Below are 24,678 nucleotides of genomic sequence, written 5' to 3' on the forward strand. Positions count from 1 at the left end.
ACGGACGTCGTTAGGTCACATGGACAGGCTATGTGTTTTTGTGTGAGGAGCTTCTACCTGGATAGAGGAGCCTGTGAGGAAAACGTTTTAATAACTTAGAAACTATATTAAATAGAAAATAAGCTCACTTTTTTAATGTCGTCGTTAATGAGTGGTACAACAGGTGTTTTTTAAACGTTACTTGCGTGTTATCTTGAAGCGAGCTGAGCTTATGGTGGACTTCGATCCGTTCGACCTACCTGTCGACCAAACGAGGAAGTTGTGAGTCGTTGGTGTCAGTTCTTGGGCGAGAAAGTGTTTCCACTGATGGCAGCTTTTTACCTCGAGGTTTTCTTCAGAGTGAAAGTGTGTACACGGTTTATGCCCTGAAAGTGACGGTGTTGTGTTGGAGAAGGTTGGAGGAAACGGGGACATTTTGAAGACGGTGTTGGTGAGGCTCGGCCGGCAGCGCTGCCTCAGCGGAGGGCGGGTGGAGCGAGACAGCAGGTGTCTGCCGTGTCACTGAGAGGGTGAGTGGCGCATCGAACGCATCGTTTTCCATCGCTCAGGTTGTAAATTATGCCTAAAAACGTCCAAAATGTTTTGTTCTCTTGCCGAAAGACTACGAAACTTTTGGCCTCGCTCATTCAAATACCCTGAATGATAAACAGCAACTTTTTTATTCAGTGTGTGGACAAATAAGAAAGCACCTCCACCCTGACTCCATTTCTCTCTGTACAGTGAGACTCGGTGTAGGTTTAGCACGTTGTAACGCGTCATGATGCCACTGTGAGTGTTTCATTAATGAATTGCAGTGGGTGATTCAGTTTAGATTTTACGATATTTAAATTTGAATGAAACTTCTCAGTATCTGTGTACGGAGTAAAGCTCATTTATTGTCCTGTAAATTAGCTGCCTTTCTATTCTGAGCTCTTCTCTCAGTGTCCGGTTAAGGCGAGTGGAGCCAACAGTTACTTGAAGGAAATAAGGACATAAACACAAACAACATCTACCGGATTCAGCCTGAAAAGGAATAAACTACACAAGTACAGTCACCTATAGAACTGCAGTGGAGCCTATTAGTACACCCAGTATGTCATACACATTTTAAAAGAAAATGGTTCTTCAAGGGTTCTTTAGTAAAGGCGGTGGTTCTATTTAGAACCATGAGATCTTTATAGAACTATTTCATGCTTAAATGGTTCTTTGTATGGTGAAATGGTTCAGATTGATGGAAGATATCTGCGACGTCGAGTTTCACTGTTCTAGTGTGAAGGGGTTCTGGTATTAGCAAGCATGTAACCATAGAGTCCTTTCTGGTGCTATATAGAACCATTTTCAAGATTCTATATAACAGTACAGATACATGTACACAGTATATTCTCCATCAATCTGAAGAACCATTTAAGCGTGAAATGGTTATATAAAGAACTCATGGTTCTAAATAGAATCATTGCCTTTACAAAAGAACCCTTGAAGAACAGTGTTTTTTTGTGTATGTGTATGTAGGAGCTTCAGTTAGTTAGGAACTATTCTTCTCTTTTTTTTGTAATACCTTTGGTGCACACTTAAATGTAATGGTTTCTTTAGTAAAGAAAATGGTACAATATAGAACAGTGAGCTCTCAAAGAACCCTTTGCACGATTAACAAGTTTTCGCATAGCACCAAAAAAAGTTTCGTCTATTGTGTCAAGCTTGACATTGTAATAATAGAAGAAACCTTTTCAAAAAGGTTCTATATAGAACTGTCTGCAGCACATTCTCCATCAATCTGAAGAACTCTTTCACAATGCAAAGAACCCTTCATGCAGTCACGCAAATGGGTTATTTGAGTGTTCATGGTTCTATGCAGAACCATTTTCTTTACTAAAGAACTTATAGAACCGTCTTTTTTGTATATAATAAAATTATAATGCTCAAATGTGCTTTGTGTGACCAACAGCAGGTGTCCAGGTGCTGTCACCTGAAATTAAACACACAAAAAAGGAATTTTCTAAGGTAAAAGTGACTGAAATGCAGGAAAAAGTAGACTTCTTTCCTCATAAAAGAAGAAGAAGAAGTACCACAGAAAAGTAGAAATCAGAGACCAGCCTTTCATTTATTTCCAGTCAAAGTGGACGTTATTTATTAGTTATTATTTTTCAATACAAGCAAAAAAAAGGAATCATATTTAAGCAATATTAGTAAACTACTACTGAATATAATATAAAATTTTTCCACCTTTTGCCTTCATTACGGCTTCCATTTTTTCGAGAGACTCGCTTTCAGTTTTTCAAAGAAATCTGCAGGGATATTCTTCCGCAACTCCAACGTTCAGTCTTTTGGTTGCATTTTCTGCTTCTCGTGATCCAAGCAACCCCAATTGCTAATTTAGACACATCAGCCCATAGAAACTTAGGCTCCACATCTCAGATGTCGAGTTTCAGTGTTGTGCAAATTTACTCCTTTTTTGTCTATTTACTTTTTTCAGTAATGGCTTCTTAACAGCTTAGCATTGATATCTCCTCAAAATATCTCCTTTAGCCATTTAGATGCACATTAGCAGTTTGCTGGGCAGCTGAGGTGTGTCTCTATAGTTGTTTGTGTCAGTTTGAAGGGTAACACAATGACACAGTAATCAGTGACTCAGTAGGGAGCAGCTTTTATTGGTAGGACACAGCTCTAACTTGTTCGATTTAAGATTGTAAGGATGGAAGAGCAAAAGCAGCAGTAGGTGCACAAAAGTAAAGAGTGGACAAATGAAATACTGATAGGTTTCATATTATTCTTAGTGTTGGAGGCTTTCTTGTACTTTTCTGCTGTTTTCTGACACTGAGAAGCTAATATATAGTATTTAATTCGTATTTTGTGTGGGTACTTTTGCATAGTAGGCCTTCTGCATAGGTATGCTAAATCTGTAAAATGCAACTATAACTGATCCACAGGTAATGCCTGATGTTTGTAAATATGAGTGGTAAATAGACAAGACATTTCAACCCATCTATTGTTTGCCCTCCTAGCCAAGACTGTTTTACCAAAAAACCATATCATTAGAGCAGACCATCCCACCTCTGAAAAAATGACTTCCTTGTTACCTCAAAATCAAGAGCAGGTATATTAGGTCATAGTAGCTCATGGCTACCTCATTATTATAAAATATTTTGCTTTTCTAATGTTGAATGTTTTAATAAACTGAAAATGGAAGCATTAACCTGTTAACATAAGGCACATTTTCAGGCATTCCTTATTTTTACAGTATCGAAGAATGTATTGTTTTGAGACACTCCCGCCTCATATCGCTGCAGATTATGAATTGTATGACTCTTTACACCCCTAACTTATAAAGAACCTTTCAGTTGAGGAGATCAGTTATTTTTCAAAATGTAAATACAGTAAAGCATAAACTTACAGCTGTTTTCCTTCTTACAAAGGCAACAGACTGTGACAGACAAGGCCTGTGGTTTGGTATCGATGCAGCTGGTGGCCCACTGGCCCCACCGCACTTCCCTTGTGACATCCCCTGGTGGCCCACTCGCAGTTTGCTCACAGAATTGCAGATATCTGCTGGTGGCTGTCTGCTGACAGGCAGTGAAAGGTGAGCGACTTGCCAACCAAATACAAAATTGTGTCTTTTAGGCATAGATGAAAAGATCACTGACCATGTTTTTCACCTCTCTGGTGTTTCGTATTAACATTTATATTGGCTTTCTACAGACATGACTGCACTTTAAGTAGTGACAGAGTGAAAAGCTCACATCTTATTTCATGCAGCAGTTACATTTCAGGTTGCTTTCTATTAAATTGATCCAGGCTATGTAGCCAGCTTTTTCACTAGTAGCAAGCCAGAAATTTGTAAGCAACAATTTATATGAACTTCTAAGCAAAATATATATAAAAAAAGTAATGTTGCTTTGTGTGCCAAAATACCATATATATCATAATCCCAATGTTTTGTTTTTTTTTCACAGATGAATGAATCATTGGAGGAGATTGCTAACAGTACAGTGATGATGGCTTCAGACCATAGTGTTCAGGATTCATCTTCACTGTTCGTGTCAAACTTAAGTAGCATGGGTAATATGACCGTAATCATATCAACAAATGGGACGCCAGAGGAGGACCAGATCTTCCTGAACACAACTGCTGCCCAGGCTCTCTCAGGGATATTTGTTTGGTCTGCCTTGCTTATCACTTGTCACCAGGTAAGTTTGGTATGCTTGGTATGCTTTTTAGCTTGGAGTTGGAGTAGGGCTTGGTTTCATAACTTTATGACGTGAACTGAAATATTTTGAGTAGAGAAAAGTTCTGTCTGTGTCAACACAGTCAAGTAATCAGTTTTATCAGCATCGGTGAGTCAATAAGCATTGTTGGTTCAAAATCTTGACTGCTGTTTGGCTGTCTAAATTAAATGCTGAAAGTTATTAGCATCAACAGTCTGCTACACAAAATCAATTGGCGTGAGTGTCTCAGAGCACTGAGTTTTTGTAAGCTGTTTGGGTTACAAAAGAGCTTTGAAAAAAGAATTAATATTGAAATACAATTACAATTACGTACAAAAGGAGTTGTGTCGTGATTTCCTTTTTGTAAACATCAGTTGTGTACCATATAGAGTTGAATTTGTAATTTGTATTTAAAAGAAAAAAGTATAGACCAAAATATCATAATGTAAATATTGTTCATGAATCATTATAAAAGTCAAGATATCTGTATTGTTGTCGTTTTCAGACAACATCCAGCCCTAACCATACGTTGACTTCCAAATGCATTGCTTGCACAACATCTCTGTGCAAACTCAACCCAAGCCAGTCATTCAGTCTAGTTTCTAAGCCTCGGATTTAGAAAAGCCTAATATAACAAAATAGGAGCTCACTGCTGCTCTTAAAGCTGCGTCTTGGGAAGCTTATGAAAGCCTGGGTGAAACGCCTGCCAAGAGAGGTGAGGAACAATCTCAGCATTGAAGAGCACAGGAGGAGCTGGCAACGCTAATGGCCATGGCTCATTGAAAACGCAGGAAAATATAAAGCAAATAGCCTAGGCGGAGGACAGGAGCTTTGTGTGGAGCTGCTTGCTGCTCCCTTTCTCCACCCTTGCCACAGGGCGCCAGACTATCCACATCAAGTCTGGATAATACAGTGTAATTTGAGCCCCCCTACTTTTCTAAACAGCCATGAAAACACTCACCTCCTCCCAGTCTTTTCTCACATTGCCTCTGAAGGTACAGGTGACCAAAAGTGCAATGCAAAGTTAAAAATAAAAATAAAATCACTGCCAGCTGGTGCCAGGCAGGTATTGTTACTTCCTTATTACAGCGTTATCCAGTAAGAATGCTCTTAGCTGTCCTTGTCCAACCAGAGCTGACATGGAGCATTGAATAGAGTGAGTTGCCCAAGCTGATAAGAAGATAGTGTAAACACTGTGAATGCTGGTGTAATGGACAGTCACTGTTTAATACTAGTGTGCTAAACTCTTTATAGTTGTTTGATTCTGTTTTGTTTTCAATCAAAAAGTCTTTCAAATCTATATGTATGTTAAATAAATGATTGTGCTAGAGGCTATTTTTTCAAGCAGAGATCAATTGTACTCTGGGCAAAGCTACAATATCACTGTATTTCTGTTGAAAAACAATTTTTAGCTAGGCTTATGCTGACCATCCCTGAGGATTTTTATGTCCAGCTAAGACACGGTGAATAGAATCTAACAGATTATTACTGGAATCTAGGCGAAACTGAATCACAGAGTCTCCCATGTCGAAATGATCTCAGAGTGGAAATAATAAAGCAAACACACTCACTATGATGAAACCAATAATGGGAGCTGTAGATTGCTCAGCCCATTTCAGCAGTGGAAATGTTTAGCAGATGATTTTTTTTCTCAGTCTTTATCAGATGTAACTATTGCAATATGCCAATAAAAGCTGTGTAGAGTAGTCTAAACCCATGCTCAACTTAGTGTTTCTACTGCTATTGCTAAAGTGAAAGTACCTTTCCACAAAACAAAAGTATAAAAGTAACTGATCTAAAACTACTTTAGTGCTGTATTACTTTTAGAACAGCAATGAAGCCACTCTGTACATCCAAGATGAAAAAAAAAGGGTTGCGAAATGTTAATGACTAAATAATGACTCATCTTACTGAGTAAATGTAGCTTTGCTAAATTGCTACCCACAGTAATGGCTGTATAGTAATGGAATTTGCATATTGGCCAAGTGTTTAATTATTTGTTTTTGTATATTTTTATTTGTCTTTTTTACAGAATTTTCTCACATTTAGCCTACATTTTGTCATGCTTATTGTGTGTTTCATTAGATCACATTGGATACCGTAACTGTTATTGAGGGGCTGTTTTAGGAGATAAACTTGCTCACTATGAATACAGTCTCACCTTGTGTTTCTAGCTGAAGCAAATATATATATATATATATATATATATATATATATATATATATATATATATATATATATATATATATATATATATATATATATATATATAATATATTATTATACACAGATTAAATTATATAGAGTATTCATTCACTTAAGGTTGACAGGATGCCAAATTTAATTTCACTGGTTTTGCTGACACATCCCATGTGCACCTTCCTTGCTTTAGACTACATGACCCATGAAAAACTTGTAATATAGAATATGCTTCTCAAGGATGTGTTATGTAATTGGACTGCTGGGATTGTAGGGATGGTAGAAGGGGTCAGAAAAAGACTTTCTTCCACACAATGCCTGGAGTGCACCTGGAGGACATGTTTTGATTGCCTCCGAAGCTTCTCGTCCTCCCTCCGAACCTCTAATGCCTTTGAGAGGCAGCAGGTTTTGAAGCAGCTAAACAATGTTAGGCTGGTGTTCAGCGGCTGAAAAATGAATCTCTATGAACCGGTGTTCCTCTGCGTATAATTATTATCTTCATCCCGGCAGTCCCGTTTCGCTTCTCAGACCAGCAGCCAAGCAATTTGTCCACAACCATTTCTTCTGAGGCATGGCAAACAGCAGCCTGTTGAGAACTGGTGGAAAGGATTGTGTGAGGAAAACGTATGTAAATTGTGAAGAGATTAAAGCAGCTCTCATTGCTTTTAGTATTCTGCTGTCTTCTTCTTGATTTCTCTCTGAAAGATTCTGTCATTGCCGTTCTTAGTGCTCTGTGCATGCTAAAAGGGTAAGCTTGAGGTTGTATTTCCGAAACACTGTGTTCTTGAGGCACTGATTTGGATCAATAGCATTACTATCCGTGCCCAAGACTAACAAGACGCAAACTGTGAATTCAGACTTCTGAAAATGTAACCTCTTTTACTTGATGCCAAAGCACTATGTAAACATAAGTGACAGAAAGTAACCTTTTTCTTGCTTGTTTTTGGCTGTTAAAGTGTTGACTTTATGCAAGCATGTGTTGTTTTTCTAACCCTTATTTATTGCTTACAACTGACCTATGTTCATCTTTTTCACAAATCTCATCCATGTAATTAAGCTATACTATGTATGCGCCATACTAACATGTCCAGAAAACATCTTGGCTTCAGAGGCCTGACTAATGTGTGCTCATAAATGCAGCAAGGATTACAAATTATAACCAGTGAATGGATCTAAACACTTTCTCACTGGCTACAACCTGACAGTAGTCCAACTCACAAAGCACTTCAGATCACGTCAAAGCAACCCCCTAAAGACAAATCCACACAGTAGGGGCTTCTTGTTGGCAGGGCCTGTGCTGACAAAGAGTTTTAGAGTAGCATGCTGATCTAGGATCAAGTTTTAAGCTATCATTGCCAAGATCTCACCATGTGCTTAAGTGGAAATGCTAAACCAAGAATAGTTTTTCTGCTGTTTGCTGTTCTATGAATACCCCCCAGGAGAGGGTCGAAGATTGGGTAATAAAAGTCTTTGATATAAGACCACAACATACTATCACAATTTTCTTCAGTATTCAAAAGAATTAGGAGGGAAAAGCTGACCTGGACATCACAGTTGTTTCACCAAAATTGTCAATATTAAGGCATTCCTGAAACTTGCCAGTGGTTCACCAACCATTTCAGTGTTACAAATGGCTGTTTTGGGGAATATTTGGAAGCAGCTATAGCAGGCAGTGTCAGTTTACTTGGTCCACACCTGTTAAAACAGATTAATCAAATATTTGGATGAATTCGTACCATTTTGAGACTGTAGTGAAAGAACAGCACTTCATGACAGACAATCATGTTCGGTCATATATACAGAACAGGGCAGTTAGAGGTCTCTTACAAGCATGTTTAGCTGTCCTGTAATGCTTTCATACACTCACCAAGCACTGTATTAGGAACGCTTGTACACCTACACATTCATGCAATTATGTCAGTCAGCCAGTTGTGTGGCAGCAGTGCATAAAATCATGCCGATATGGGCTTCAGGTAATATTCACATCAACCATCAGAATGGGGAAAATGTGATCTCAGTAGTTTTGACTGTGGTGTGATTGTTGGTGCTAGATGGGCAGGTTTGAGTATTTCTGTAACTGCTGATCTCCTGGGATTTTTATGCACAACAGTCTGTAGAGTTTACTAAGAGTGGTGCGATAAAGAAAAAATATCCAGTGAGGGTCAATTCTGCAGACAGAAACGCCTTGTTGATAGGAGAGTTGAACAGAGAATAGCCAGACTGGTTTGAGCTGGGAGAAAGGCTACAGTAACTCAGATAAACACTCTGTACAACTGTGATGTGCAGAAAAGTATCTCAGAATGCTTGACACATCTAACCTTGAGGTGGGTGGATTACAACAGCAAAAGACCATGTTGGGCTTCACTTTTGTCAGCTAAGAACAAAAAGCTTAGGCTGCAGTGGCCACAGGCTTCCCACAACTGGACAGTTGAAGTCTGGAAAAACAAAACCTGGTCTGGTAAGTCTGAGACACAGCATGAATTCATGGACCCCACCTGCCTTGTGTCAACAGGGTGGTGGTGGTGGAGGTGGTGCAATAGTGTGGGGAATGTTTTCTTGGTGCACTTTGGGCCTGTTATCACCAATCAGTCATCACTTGAATGCCACAGACAGAGTTTTGTTGCTGACGGTGTGCATTCCTTCATGGCCACAATTCATCCATCTTCTAATGGCTACTTCAAGCATGATAATGCACCATATCACAAAGCCATCTCAAACAGGTTTCATGAACGTGGCAACGAGCTCACAGTTTTTCAGGGGCCTTCCCAGTCACAGGATTTGAATCCAATAGAATATCTTTGTGATGTGGTAGAATGAGAGATCCGGAGCTTTAAAGTGCACCTGAAAAATCTGCTTGAATGGCATGATGTAATCACGTCAACATGGACCAGTATGTCAAAGGAATGTTTGCAATGTCTTGTGGAATTCATGCCATGATGAATTGAGCAAAGGAGAGCAAAGGGAGGCTCTAAGTGCTTGGTGAGTGTATATATGGAGCAGTCTTAAGGTACAATCTTGGCAGTTCCTCTCATTGTTGGGAAATAAGAAGGCCTTGAACTGGTGACATTGACCTTGTGAGGGCAAGGGATGAGGAATGCAGACATCTTGTTCAACTGTATTTCTTCTTGTCAAGAAAATCAGATTGGAGGAGCAGGGAAAAGAAGCAGAGGTAAAGACAGCACGGTACAATTCCAGGATTCCAGAAGCGACTCTAGCATATCACTTGAGGGTAAGGATGGCAAGGTATTTGTAACAGCCAAGGGACAGTCAGCAAGATGAGTAGAACATTTCCAAGTGGTGCTGAAGCAGCCTGTACCAGCCACCCCCTATAACTTCAGCTAGGAGTTGCCATTGGTGGAATGCCAAGAGTATCCCACATGCTTGAGCACTTTCGTCAGCTGGAGCACCAAGCTGTAAATCAGTCATCATATCTACAGCACTATGTGACAGCAAACATGAAATCAGACAAGACAGATCTGTAAAAGGTTACATGTTTTCCATCGTCTGTGCCTTAGGACCATATCATGGATATCATGGCATGACCCTCTTACAAACGAGGGGATTGTGAAAAGACTACAGGATACCACTATGATTAGGTGACAGAATATGCCTGAACATGCACTGCACATCGCATGCAAAGACAAGTGCAGAGTGCCACTTAATAGATGCCAAAAGAGAAAAAGGGAAAAGGGACTGGCTACTAAAGACTTAGTTACTACCTTAGATGGGTATCACTTGAAGGTAATGTTGCAAGCTGAAGATCTTAAGATCTGCATGGAGACCTGTTGTCATTTGATGCACTGGGACCAGAATGAACTAGTAGGACACACTATTTTAAATAAAGGTTCCTAAATGTTTCTTGGTTTGGACATACAGTTCTAGGAAAACCTAACCTGCATAGAAGCTTTACATCATGTGGAGTTTCTTTGAGCTATAAAAAGACTCTTCACACTCACATTGACAAAAATTGTGCTTTATACAACCATGTTCGATTGAAAGGTTGTTTAGAAAACCAAAAGTCGTTCTTCTATGGCATCGTTCCAAAGTACCCTTTATTTTTAAGAACCTTAACCATGCCCTTTTGCCCAAAAGTATCCAGACACCCCTTCTAATTACTGAATTTAACTTCTTTATGGTGCATTCATTGCTGACACAGGCGGTCAATTGCATGCACACATTGTGTAATACCTATAAAAAAGCTTTGCTAATAGAATGGGATGCTCTGGAGCAGCTGCTCAGTGGAACTGCATTTTCTGCTGATGAATAACAAACCAATACCTTTGGGATGAGTTGGTGTACTGCTTGTGATCCAGAACTTACCAACCAACATCAGTACCTGTGTGAATCATTTCCAGAAGAGTAGAGGCTGTTGTTGTGGAAAATGCAGGACAAATTCTTTATTAATGCGTGTAGTTAATGTTTTCGTTAAATGAACATATTTCTACTTTTGCCATGTGCTGTCCATGACCAGGGAATGCCATTATAACATTAAGTAGCTGGTCGTCTTAAAATGCTCTGAGCAATTCTGCACTTTGTGTGGTTTTAAAAGATGTAAAGACTCATAAAAACATACATACATTTGCAAGGATTGGCAATTAGAGATGGTTAAATTAATCAAAAACAAATTCATCAAAAGGGAAAAAAAGATGGCATCAGTGGCAGGAGCCATTACCTTGAGCAGAGTTTACTGAGCCAGGGAGGCTGTGGGCATATTTCTCTTCTTGCAGTACAGGAGAAATGGACCACATCAGTCTACAGGCTGACTCACCCCAGCTTTCCAGAGTGCCCAAATACATCAGTCCTCCACCCACGCAATGACTGAGCCAGAAAAAATCTCACATCTAATTTCATGTGAGTCAGAATCCATGCACAAATTGAAGCTCGTCTATAACTCTTGACTGTACAGGGTGATTGACATGTCTCACAAGCTTTGTAGGATTTTTGAGTGTCAAAAAAAGCTTCTTTCCAATAATCCTGTGTATCTTGTGTTGTCACGTTAATCACAAAAAGGCAATAATCCATTTTTACCTAGGTATACCTTATGTGTAATGATTAACTGCAAAATCGGTCTTGGGTGTTATAAAACTTAAGAGATAAGGTAAGGTAACAGGTTCCTGTTTTTTTCTGGAAGAGTAGTAGATTATTTCTCCTCTCTGTGCTATCATTATTACTCATTGCTCTACTTATATATATATATATATATATATATATATATATCTGGTTTGAGTGTCTTTGATCACTTGACCTCCTCCTTTATTACCAAAGAAGTGTTTGATGCATTATTTCCATTTGCCCCATAACCTCAGTCACCCCTTGACCTCAGTTCCAGCTTGCTCCCTGATTTTACATTTTAATAATTTAAATTCCCTTTTTATCACATGGCTCCTTCTTCCACACCTCTGGTGCAGTATTTTATAAGGAAAAATTGAGAGAAATACCTTTATCCATAACCTATTCAGTGTGTCACAGATTCATTGCTTTTAATCCCTTAAACTGCAGACTTATTAATCAGTTATTCATACTGTAAATACTATGCAGCTGGCACATAGGTTATGTTGTTATGACAGAGTGGAATTAAAATTGCAGGCCCTTAGAGTTTAAAGGGGTTATATCTACTACTTAATTTGCTACATTTATTCATTTTGGGTAGGTTTATGATTGAAACAGGATTTTTCCGTCTCATGTTTTCAGTGTCTCGTTTGCTGAAGCTCATGAAAATGTTCTTTTGCCTCTGTGTATGTGACAGATCTACTCGCACCTGAGGTCATACACGGTCCCAAACGAGCAGCGATACATCATACGCATCCTCTTCATCGTGCCCATCTATGCCTTCGACTCTTGGCTCAGCCTCCTCTTCATCAGCAATGACCAGTACTATGTCTACTTTGACTCTGTCCGGGACTGCTACGAAGGTTTGTGAGGCAGGAAAGAAACCCTCTAGCCCTTTTGGTGAATCTGCCCTCCAGCCATTTTAACAGTGATTTACAGTTGCAATGTGGACTATAAAAACTATTACTGTAATTAACTTGGTTTTTGGAATACTGCTGACTTAATCCTTCCACATCTTTACATTTCAAAAAAGGAATGCATCAAATAGGGGAGAAAAATGGAAAAAATGGCACTTTTGAGAGAGAAAAATGGCTAAATATACCTACAATGAAGTGTCAGAATTTTTATGGTAATGAAAATGAGAAATAGTGATTTAAAGCACAAAGACACTTTCAAACAGTTAGCTGCAGACAGTTGGTGAAAATGTTGACATCTTGGATTTCATTGTTTTTACAAGGGACTTTAGACGAGCAATTCATAAGCTCTATTGTTTACAGTTTCCCCTAACATGACATTATGTACATTGCAGACCTCAGTTTACATATGGAGAGTAACAGCTGTACAGAACTGATCTCAGCTCAGAGATAGGCTTCACTTAACTGCTCAAGCCTATTTCCTTTATCCTGCCATGTAGTAGAAAAAGAGTGTTATCATCTCTGGTGTCGTATCTTCCTCTCCTCTGCTAGAAAACACTTGTCCTGAATTCCATTATCTGAGTTATCTGCTTGGGACTCTGCTTCTCAGGGGAATCTTTTTTCCCTCCTTTTTATTAAACCAATATCATCCAAAATAGTTCAGCCATCCAAGGGAGTTGTAGTTTTTAATATCAAACAGACATTTTTATAATCCTTTTTTAGTCCCTGTTCAGTGTAAAATATTCATGTAGTGTGAATTGTTCAGAAGAATTTTTTTCACTGTATAAGAGCACTGTGCACTGTTACATTAAGCAAAAGGCAGAGCTTTTATTAAAAGTGCTGATGAATCATACAAATAACTTTTACTAAAAAAGTTAAAAGATTTGAAAATTTGAATACATTATCTACTGTTTTAATTTCAGATATGGTCAGACTGGTTCCAGATACTATCAGGGGAAAATAACTCATATAATAAAATAGCCAACTGTTGTCATAATGCTCTGGCAGGGAGAGACAGAGAGAGTGAACAGTCCTTCTATTAGCTTTATCTAAGCCCCCTTTAAATAGAAACAACGGATTAAGATGGATTTTCTTGGACAGACAACCTATTCCATTAAGCTTGACCTGTATTACATTCACAGTGTAGAGGAAGATAGATTTTCTTGCTTTTTTGTGTCCAGTTTTTATACCAGTGTAGTTGTCCAGGCAACTGATTTGTTTTTATTATTTGTGTAAAACTGTTATGTATTTTTCTGACATTATACTGTATTTTTCTATCCTTTTCAGCTTTTGTGATCTACAACTTTCTCAGCCTGTCCTTTGAGTATTTAGGAGGAGAGAGTGCCATCATGGCAGAAATACGAGGGAAGCAAATTCAGTGAGTGTCTGTCTTTCCCCTCTGGAGTAATGGATGCACATTATACTGCGGTTTGATTGCTGAACTGCTCTTTCATGACCTCATGTGAAGTGTAAACGCTGGCTCATCCACTGAAGTAAATGACACTGGCTATAGCAAATCTCAATGACATTTCATAATGCTCATGTTTTTTTGGCCTAACTACCTGAAATCAAGACTCACCCAGTTATCCTATTTTCTGAATACAAAACATGGATTTTGCCTGAATTACCACAGTTAGTTTTTGTTAGTCTTTGTGTGTACATGCACCATTGTATGTACTCCTCAATCTGGCAGTCTCCTCCAGCTCAGCCAGAAGGGACCGGATGGTGCTCTTCAGGCGACTCTTTGAATTTTCAGTCAGATTGAGGTCTGTGCTTCACCAAGGCCACATGAGGACATCTACCTTTCTGTTCTTTAGTCTGTCCACTCTTGTTTTAGCTGTGTGCTTTCTTCCTACTGTCAGTTTTCTGGCAGAGTACAGCAGCATTCTTCAGGAATCTATCTGAGGTTTGCAAGGTCTAGCTCTGCTTTTATTCTCACAAGTGCCCCACTTTTCACCCAATAGAAATGCCCTCATAAAATTAAGGCTGTCTAGGCTATCAAAGAGAATTGTAGTTTTAATATCGAATAGAGATCTTCATACTTTTTCCCTCTTCTGTGTAAAATATTCATGTAGTGTGAGTTGGCTTAGAAAATGCTAAAAAAAACACATGCACTTTTTTGGACTGCATGTAATCCATTATTTCTATTACTTCACGCCACTGTTATAGTGTTCTAGTAAACTCCATTTTACATTGATATTACAAGCCTTTGTTCACTAAGCTGCAGAATCTCTTGGGCCTCAGATTGAACGCTTTAAGTGAGACCTCATGTGGGCTTTGTTGAGTACTGTCTTTATTCTTGCTTCTCTCTCATACAGCCCAGAACTGTACAAAACATATTATCTTATTGTATCATCTGCTTGGCCCCATCTTATGTAATGCACCTGGCACTAATATTCACATGCTCCTAAAAGACCTTGATTAGCTTCTGAGTACACTGGATCAGGGTTGGAACTAAACTCTGCAGGGTGGTAGATTTCCATGAGCAGATTTTGGAGCGCCTGTTTTAGGGCTTTTGAAATTCTTTTGGCTCCCATATCCTGTTTTGTGCCGTTCCACAACATTATTCTGAGGGCTTCTAAAAGCTCCCCATTGCCCTCTTTACTTTAAGAAGCACTACTCACCAAAGCAGTGCTTCAGGAACAGCTGGATTTATTCGGCTCTAATCAGAATCCCAACAGTTGAACACAGATGAGCCTAATTAGCATTTTGTTATTTGGAAGTAAATTGGTTACTTCTCGGCTTGTTTACAGTTAAGGGGTTTGTAAACCCCCCAAACCAAACTCTGTTTAGTTGTTTTTTGCTTTTTTTCTTACAGTTAGCACACAATGTTGCCTTTTGCCTTGATTTGAATGTTATTGGTTCCAAATTAAAGAATAAATTGAGAAAACACAATGTCATTTTGTTTTAATCCTGCAGTGCAGCAGAAGGTAAGAAGAGAGTTGCAGTAGTCACTGTGTTAGTATTGGGCAGGTCTTGTAGCTCTGAAATAAACTAAGCTATAGTTATGTACATTTTAATAATTTTCCATACCTTATTAAATATACAGCACTGTGCAAAATGTAAAAATCAAGAGACCACCCTTCATTTACGTGATTTCCAGCCAAAATGTCCATTATGTACAAGTTATTCATTTTTCAGCATCAGGGGAAAATCAGAAAACATATTCAACTTACAAAATTACACAAAAGCCTCAACATCTAAATATATCAGGTTGTTCAGTATTTATTGCTGCTGCCATTCTTTTTCAGGAGAAATCTGCAGAGGTATTTTTCCCACACTTTATTTTTAGTCTTAGAAATTGGTTGCATTTTCTGCTTCTATCTATTTAATTCCAACCACATTCAGTGATGTTGATGTTGATTATGCAGGGCTCTGGGGTGGCAACTGTTTTTCTTTTTTGTTGTGTTCATGTCTCAGTAATGGCATCTTGACAGCAAAACACCCTTTCAGACCCATAGCGTTGGGTTATCTGCTCACAGTGGAAGGATGGACAGAAACACCTGTGGATTTTTACAGATCAGCAGCAAGAGTGGAGCTTGAGTTTTCTCTCCAAAATGAAAGCTTTAAGTACTGTTTATCTCATGGTGACAGTTTTGGTGGTCTACCAGGTCTTGCACAGTTGTTAGGAGTCCCATTTTCTCTCCATATGTTAGTCTTTTTTTGAACTCCAATTTTGGAAATTCCTGTTTTTCCACTTATTTTTCTTTGGCTTTCCCCCTCCCCATGCAAGAGGTTTCTCTTATATCTAACCTCCTGAAAAAAAAAATATCCTGAATAACTTGTACGTAATGGCTGTTTTGACTAGAAATTAAATAATGAAGGCCTTTGACCTTTGCAGTGTACTGTATATAATTGTGTTATGGCTGTGATGTTACAGTGTGCTTTTCAATAGTCATGTAAATGATGATAATGATAATGTTCAGCATTTCAGCTGTTATCATTTTTTTCCATTTAGGTCAAGTTGCCTGTATGGTACCTGCTGCTTGGCTGGAATGAGTTACTCCATTGGCTTCCTGAGGTTTTGCAAACAGGTTTGTTCACCTCCCTGATGATCATATGCATGGTGCTGAGAATACCTTATTGTGAACATTATTTGAGACCAGCATCTTTAGTAATGATATCATGATCTTTGCGTTAGATCTGTATTATGATTCTCTGAGGTATGCATGAGGTACAGCTCAGAACCCTGCTCATACAGCTGCATGGTTCAAAGCCTGTGTGGCTTTGACTGCCAATATTTAAACTCTGGAGGAGGTCTGCTGTCACTCTCTGTGCCATTACAGACATTACAGAGCAACCATTTGATCAAATATGCTGTTGGCAAATGAACGTAAGAGCTGTCTGTCTGTATGCCACTTTGTCATGTTTTTTCCACTATTATCTATGAAGATTCAGAGGAAATATTTGCACATAGATATAGGGAAAAACTTCACTCATTCCATCCCTATACTTTTATCTGAACTATCATCTAACCTGCTCTCTCCTAAATTATAAAGTGACAGACGTGTAAAATTGTTCGTCCACTTCCTTTCCGATAACATCTAGCAGGGGAAGGTAGAGAATAAAAAACAATGAGGACGAGGTGTGCGCAGCTTAGTAATAAACATGGAGAAATAATAGGAGCTGTCAGGCTGATGCTGTCTGCAGAGGGACTGGGGAAGCTGCCTGCACTCAAAGAATAATACTGATGGAAATTGGATTTGAGCACTCCGCCTTCAAAACAGTGAAGAGTCTGTGAAATGAACTTTTTTTTTTTAGCGAAATGGGAACTGCTAAACATGTGGTTCTCTTTGACGGGATGCCTACGTGGAAGTTTTTCAAAGAAGCTCCTCGCTATACATTCAGACACAAGAGCTCAGATGAAGTACACTTAGTGAGGGCTTTTTTCTTTCTGTTTCATTGAAGAGACAGCTTTGATTAGGAAGCTGCTTTTTAAAAGTGAACTTAATTTTGCACACTAAGACATCCTGCCTAATTGTGTACAGTTTGTTATGGGATGTGAGCAGTTAAGACTGTGTCGTTATGATCTCCAACTCTACGAATCTCTTTATTTGCTGAAAAGTAATGAGAACATAACAGACGGAGTAGAGCTGAGTACCAGCATTCCATTAAAATATCCATCTGCTAATGTTTTATGCTGAAGAGTTATGTTTGTGGACTTTCTTTTTTTACATACATTTATGTTTGTGCCCAAGAGCATGCAGTGCCTAATGTTGTTCCATTGTGATGATGTCATCTAGGCCACCCTTCAGTTCTGTGTCGTGAAACCGATCATGTCCCTCATCACTATCCTCCTGCAGGCCTTTGGCAAATATCACGATGGAGATTTTAAGTGAGTTACGCTTTTCCATTTCTACTTACATTTCAGTGTCGTAAACCAAATCTGATTACTACAAAATTATTGTTGTCGGGTCTTCAAGTAGAGCAAATCAAAACATTTTGTGAGCATTTCTCATGTGTGTTTTCCTCTAGTGTGACAGGAGGATATCTCTACATTACCATCATCTACAACGTCTCTGTGAGTCTGGCTCTCTATGCCCTTTTCCTCTTCTACTCTGCCACCAGTGATCTCTTGAGGCCCTACGAACCTGTGCTCAAGTTCCTCACCATCAAATCAGTCATCTTCCTCTCCTTCTGGCAAGGTGGGTCACTTCAGGATCCATATTTGTCATACTCATGTCAAAGGACACCAGCCAACCCAGTAGGCAGTGATTTTGAATAAAAAAAAAAAAACGTTTCTCAAGTGTGTAGATCACCATCTTTTGACCTCATGTGGGTTGTCAATAAGAATGTCATCAGTCATCAATACATTGTTTATGGAGGGTTAGATTGTTATGTATTTGATTTTATTCATAAATTCTTACAGCATCAATATATCGTCGCTGTACAAAGAAAAACAACTATCTCCAAAATGGCAGCTTTAGGAGAAGGCAAAAACCTTCTTTACTTTTAATATAAGTTATTGTAAATAGTTCTTATTTCAAGCAATTCTTGGAGCGTTTATATTGGTCTATTCATCATGAATTTTTCACAAAATGTAAAGGGCAGTTGATTTTCTGAAATTATGTCAGAAAATGGAAAACAGGAAAAAAATGGTGTTACTTTTTTTTTGTTTTTTGGACAGTGTCGATTCAAATTGCATTAAAATCAATATCTATATAATTATCTTTTGTGTTTACCATTTTCTTTTTACTTCACAGCTGTTTAATGTAATAACAGCAAAGCCTTAGTTTTGGAGGAAGAGAAAAAAGAAGTGATCATTGCATGGCCAATAAATTGCCCAAAAATGCCTATAAAAATTGGAGGTACCTTACTCTGGTAACACAGCCAGCCTCATTGCTCAATTAAAATCAATGAAAGAGACAATAAACAATGTCAAAGGCATATAAAATACAGCAACTATTTCATTTTTGGAGCTATGCTTTTGCTTAGCATAGTAGAGAGCGAGCTTGCTCTTCAGGCCAAAATATAAGCTGACCTGTTCAAATATGACTAAAGTCTTGAAAATACAGTACTGAACAGAGTCCCAAAAATAAATAAAAGTCAACTGGAACTGGACAAGACCAGGTAGACCACCAAAACTGTCACCATCAGAGAAACAGTCCTTAAAGCTTCCATCTTTGAAAGAGAGCTTTCAATAAAAAAGAAAATTTGCAAATCAAATAAAGAAGCTGTCTGTGTTTTTAGAACAGTGGACTGACCACCCTAAAGTCCAGACCTCAGCATAATTAAATGTTTGGGGTTACTTGGAAAAACTCAAAGCAAGTCTGCTTTTTTTTCCTGACACCGAAAAATAAATAACTTGTACTTAATGGCTGTTATGGTCGTCTCTGACTTTTGTACAATACAGTATGTACAAGCTATTAGGCACTCCGAGTTTGAAAAGTTGGAGGGTATTGCTGTCACTACAGTTATTTACTATAAGCAACAGTTTTAAGTAATCAGTAATTAGCAGGAACAATTCTCAACAATCAAAATGTGAAAAGGGCAGCATATCACTTGTAGATGTTCAGATAAAAGAGCTGCTTTTGGCATTCAAAGTTGAGCCCTGCTGCTGGGAAGTGTCTAGGGGTCACAACGAATGCAGTTAGGTGCATTTTTCTTGTGTGAATAGCAAACATTTTTAAAACGTGTAGTTAGTAGTTAGGTTTGTTTTACAATTGAATCTTTTCTTGCTTTTTCCTCAGGCATGGTTCTAGCGATCCTGGAGCGCTGTGGGGTAATACCTGAGGCACTGTTCATAGACGGCCATAAGGTGGGCGCTGGAACTGTGGCAGCTGGATGGCAGAACTTTATCACCTGCATTGAGATGTTCTTTGCTGCCATTGCACTGCGCTATGCCTTCACATACAATGTATACCAGCAAAAGAAGAGCCATGCTCCGGGTTAGTACACTGTCTAACCATCCAATTCCCCTACTATGTTCACACTTTTGAAGAGGCTTTGTTGGGCTTTCCAGGCTGCTTCAGAGGAGATGGACACAGAATAATGTGTCTCAGTGGGGTGACTGTAGACAGCAGAAGTCAGAAAAGTTCAGCTCTCATCTGGAGCCCAGAGAGTTTTCAGCAACCTCTGTTTACTGAGGAACAGAGACCTGTGACGCAGCTAGAGGTATTAGAACATTTTATTTCAGAGGAGGAGAAATTGATAGTGTTTCAGCCAGTTTCTTTTTTTTATTTCATTTTTTTTTACCCCTTAAAAAGTTTCATCTGACTGAGCTTAAACATGCTGGAAAAGAAAGAATTGCTCAGTGGTTTTTAAACCGTCAAACGTTTTCATCTCCATTTCATTTTGGCAGACCTCCCCTTTTCTTCATCTCACAGAGGGCTTCGAAGTACCTTCGCTTGAAATGAATCAGTGCTGTTTGGCGGCATGCAAGTTCCAAGGCTGCATAGAAAATTTCTATTTAATATTCTCCAATTTGAGTGCTAATGACATTGTGGTTGCAGAATGTTAAACACTGTGTTAGATTTGTATTATGATTCAATGAGGTCTGCATGAAGTACAGCTCAAACCTTCAACTCCATCTGCTGTGGCTGACTGGGTTTGAATGCCAATACATAATCTCGGGGGGTGGTCTTCTGTCACTCTGTGTACTTTAGACGTTACTGAGGAACCGTCTGATGGAATATGCTGTTGGCAAATTAATATAAGAGCTTCCGTGACTGGTCATTTCAATGCCTGGGAACCCTCAATTATCACCGAATACGATGTCACTTTTGTGCCAGTTGCATCCAAGACCTTGTCCAACTCTGTAACCCAAGGGGAAATGCTACCACTGAGCTGATGACCTTTAGCTGATGGGCAAAAAGGTTAGGAGGGAACAATTGGATCTCAGTGGAGGTTCAAGGGGTCGACCGCAGCTCTAGGCTATCCTTTCCTATCACAGCAGACCAGCTGCAAGCTGAAGCTCTGGAGAACATGCTGACCCAGAGCTTTTGGCCCCTCAGCACTTATCATACTCTCCCACTGACCCTCAAACATTCACTCCAATGGGCTGGACCAGTCACCTAGAGTAGCCCCGCAGAGATGAGTCTCTGAAGGCTAAAGGCTCCCTCCAGGCAGAGCTGCCAGCTGTCCACTAGAGGGCAGAAGAAGAGATGGATGGTTTCACCTCTGCAGCAGCCCCTGGCAACCTCTCTCTAAGCCCTCATCCATCAGCAGCAACAGTAGACACAGTTAGATGAAGCTTCTCATGCAGCACTACATCAGGTGCCACTGAGTAACCTCTTTTTATAGATCCACAGCAGAGCGGCGCACAGGAGCAGCGAGGTCAGGGGTTTTTCTCCTGTCACTGAACATGGCATCTCTAGCTGTATTAAAGAAAGGAAGCAGAAGAGTGATTCAGTGTCCATGTCGGGGAACACTGGCACGTTATACATACATACATACATACGTGTGTGTGTGTGTGTGTGTGTGTGTGTGTGTGTGTGTGTGTGTTCCAGTTTCTGTTTGAGAGCAGCTGGGTCATACCTTGGCAGGGCCTGTGGCAGAACATCCTCACAAAAGTGCAAATAATGGCAGTGTTGCAGTCGTAGCAGAATGTTAGTGACATGGAGAGATTATGTAATAGGGCCAAGTGATATGTTTAAAAACATCATCTAAAAATCAGAGGTTATGTAACCTAGCAGTACCAGTTTGAAATCCTCACTTTTTGGTTGCCTATTGAATTCCTTATTTCTTTGTAATGGAAATTTTGCAAATGTTATGACTTTGTATATTATTTTCAGAACACGGAACACCCTAACACATTGTTGTTCTGCTAAATAATTTGAACAAATATTTGAGCAAGATTGATACCTTCATACAAGCAACCTACACATCTGTGTAACTACTGGAGGGGCTACTTAAAACAGTCACTAAAAGGCCTGATAAATTGATGCAAATTAATTAAATACAGATCTGTGTTGTCTGAATGAGCTTTCCAAGATAAATACATAAAAAATATGTTCAGCAAAAATATGATTAGTGAAAGGAGAGTGAGTCAAATGTGGTAAATTTTATTTTTTGTTTTTTTTGGCCACAAAAATAAATCCACATTTTACCCATGATTTCCTGCATATTTAGTAGTGTCTGTTCACTCTACATACCTACATTTGTTCCAGTATAGTGTTGTCAACCCCACCCTGTGTTTTTTTATTTTTTTTTATTTTTTATATGTTCCAACACACCTGATTCAATTGATCAGCTGATTAACAAACCTTTTGCAAGTCAAACTGGGTGTGTTGGAGCACAACAATAACAAGCTTACCAGGACCAGGATTGAGAACCATTTTCCATTGTGTTTCCAGGTCATCCTGAAGTCATATGCTATTGCATTGTTCTGATTTCTCGAATTTCTCTTATATTTCCTGTCACCATACCTAGAGGGTCTCTCTCATCCCCTCTCATGTTTCTTTCTTTTCAGAAAGCAGGACTCTTTTCTTAAAGCATCTCAGAGTGAAAGTACTGATGATTAATCTGCTTCAACCTTCCCACATACTCATATTTATTGGGATTAGATCAGCATTCATGCTCAGAGATGTGAATGACTGAACAAATACCCTCCTCTCTATAAGACAGCACAGTAATTCCATTCTTTTACTCTTCTAGATAACATTGCCCCCATGCACAGCATCTCCAGTGGACTGAAGGAGACAATCAACCCTGGAGACATGGTCCAGGATGCCATCCACAACTTCTCCCCAGCCTACCAGCAGTACACACAGCAGTCCACCCAGGAGGTGGTGCAGCCCACCCAGAATGGAAAGCTCGGCCCCAGCGTCACCAAGAGCCCAAAGAAGTCTGACAAAATCACTCTGATCGACACGGACGACGAGTTCTAGAGAGCAGTCCGCAGTGAGTATTTGGGAATGGGAGCTTGCGGTTTTCATGCAGAACAGACTCAGAAACTCAGACTGAAATATTTCAGACTGGCATGATCTGTGTGCTCTGCTTCAGATTACTTAATCCTAAATTGATCTGGGTCTTCTTAAGCCCCCACTAATGAAGGCATGTTAATAATAGTCATCCACCCGATTCCAGTGAAAATGACTTTATTAAGTAATATGAAGGGATTAACAGAATTAACGCTCATAACTTCCCTGTTAGCAGCAGGGAAAAGAGGCCACTTTGCGCTGTTTAGTCACGTTGCTCATCCGTGCCCCTCTGACTCCTGGCTGTACAACAGCATGGTGGATAAATGTAAACGGTGGGATATGGATTGGGTGTTCACACAGCTCACTCTGGCTGGAACTGACCCTTCACAGAGTATGGAAGCATGTGCCCGTTTGAAGTATTTGCCCAGGGGCCCTCCGCCGGGGTCTCCTGACAAACGGAACCGTCTCTCAAAGACACCTCAGCTTTGGAGCGCACACTTCAAACTGTTTACCTAGACCCTTTGAAACACTTCACATCTCTCACATCACGGACAAAATGGAGGGCTTTCACGCCACTTGCAGTGACTGGGAAGCTCATTAATTTTCTTGCCATGCACTCCAAGCATGGCAAACTGGATGAGAATCAGGGAATTTCAGCATCTTGTTCTTTAAATGGACCTGCGTTCTTAATTGTAAATAATTTGTATAAGATTATTATTTGGTTGGTTGTACAGATTATGTTTGGGAATGTATAGGGTATAATTAAGCATGTTGATTTGCATTTGGTTCTATCCACTGTTTTGTTTTTCCCCACATTAATTTTTCACTTAGTAAGTCACAGAAAGTCACAAATTAACTCATTTTAGTTAAATTAAGGTAAACTGAAGTTGAAAATATTGTATGTTTTTAACAAGCCATAAGCTTGTTTAATAATCTGTTTCTCAGCAGGACTTTTAAACCATTTTAGAATGTTATATTAAATAATAATAATAAGTTATATTGATGCAATGATGACCACAAACTGTGCCTCATCACAATTGGCAAAGCTTTTACAGGGGATCAGCCATGGAACTAAGTTATAAAGCCTTTAAACCTACTAATGTATATTGGAGTAGACCTTTTCATTTCTCAACTGGTCTTCCAAACTCTTAACATGTCATTTATTATTTGTGGCAATCCAAACTGTCTCAGTCAGTCTTGAACTTTTAATATACATGTTGTATTAGGAGCAGGGCTCATTTATGCAACTTGTCTTCTGTTGTGCCAATGATAACAGCCTTATAGATGCTCGTGAAAGAAGCAGATTTAAGGTTCTATGGTAACTTAACGTTGTACATTATATGCTATATTCTATGAATCACCTGAGCTTAGGTAGTTTTAAGTAATAAGCAATGCATGTTCATAATTTTGTGGGTTTTAACTGTTAAAATTGTCATGTTTATAAAAGTTTCTCATGAATAAAAGAATGGATAGTAGATATTTGTAAAGGGTTGTGTTTTATTCCTATTACTATCTCATTTTTTAACTAATATTAACACCAGTGTACCACATTATAATCTAGTCATTTTCAATCACTGACACCTGGTTAAATGAGGAAGCTTTATTTAAAAGTACAAAATGGACACTGCATACTATGTACAGGAATAATTTACCTCCTTATTTTCAGCCAGAGTGGAAAATAGAGAATCATTTTATTTGTACATGAGGGTAGTTCATTGAAAAGTAAATAAAATAATTTAGAGGTTGAAAATAAAAAAAAAGAAAATCAAAATAAATATCAAAGTTCAAATGTAACACATACAAACAGATTAATGATGTAAATCATGATAGTAGGATTAATCTAAGCCTAGGTTTGCTGCCTTTCTTGTCTGTATTTACAATCACCGTTGAATGTAGAGCAGTTTAGATTTACGCCTCAAACCTACCAGAACTAAACTTTTGTCTGCGGGTGCCCATTAAAACAAATCACTACCTCAG

General features: G+C 39.0%; 1 protein-coding gene across 1 annotated transcript; it reads left to right on the forward strand.

Annotated features, from left to right (window-relative positions):
- tmem184a (transmembrane protein 184a) lies at window positions 1-24,176 on the forward strand. The gene is made up of 10 exons (XM_036566757.1): window positions 1-509; window positions 3,390-3,553; window positions 3,927-4,160; window positions 12,124-12,289; window positions 13,628-13,718; window positions 16,299-16,374; window positions 17,584-17,675; window positions 17,816-17,985; window positions 19,531-19,728; window positions 22,436-24,176. The coding sequence occupies exons 3-10, from the start codon at window positions 3,927-3,929 to the stop codon at window positions 22,666-22,668; spliced, it is 1,260 nt and encodes a 419-aa protein (XP_036422650.1). The 5' UTR covers window positions 1-509; window positions 3,390-3,553; the 3' UTR covers window positions 22,669-24,176.
- Window positions 24,177-24,678: the final 502 nt, after the last annotated feature.

The sequence above is a fragment of the Colossoma macropomum genome, unplaced genomic scaffold (genome assembly GCF_904425465.1).
Source record: "Colossoma macropomum unplaced genomic scaffold, Colossoma_macropomum, whole genome shotgun sequence".
Taxonomy (NCBI): domain Eukaryota; kingdom Metazoa; phylum Chordata; class Actinopteri; order Characiformes; family Serrasalmidae; genus Colossoma; species Colossoma macropomum.

Excerpts from the sequence above, each read along its gene's own strand:
- tmem184a (XM_036566757.1), top strand. The coding sequence starts at position 3,927 with ATGAATGAATCATTGGAGGAGATTGCTAACAGTACAGTGATGATGGCT. Across the intron at positions 4,161-12,123 it reads TGCTTATCACTTGTCACCAG|ATCTACTCGCACCTGAGGTC; the intron begins GTAAGTTTGGTA and ends TGTATGTGACAG. Across the intron at positions 12,290-13,627 it reads TGTCCGGGACTGCTACGAAG|CTTTTGTGATCTACAACTTT; the intron begins GTTTGTGAGGCA and ends TATCCTTTTCAG.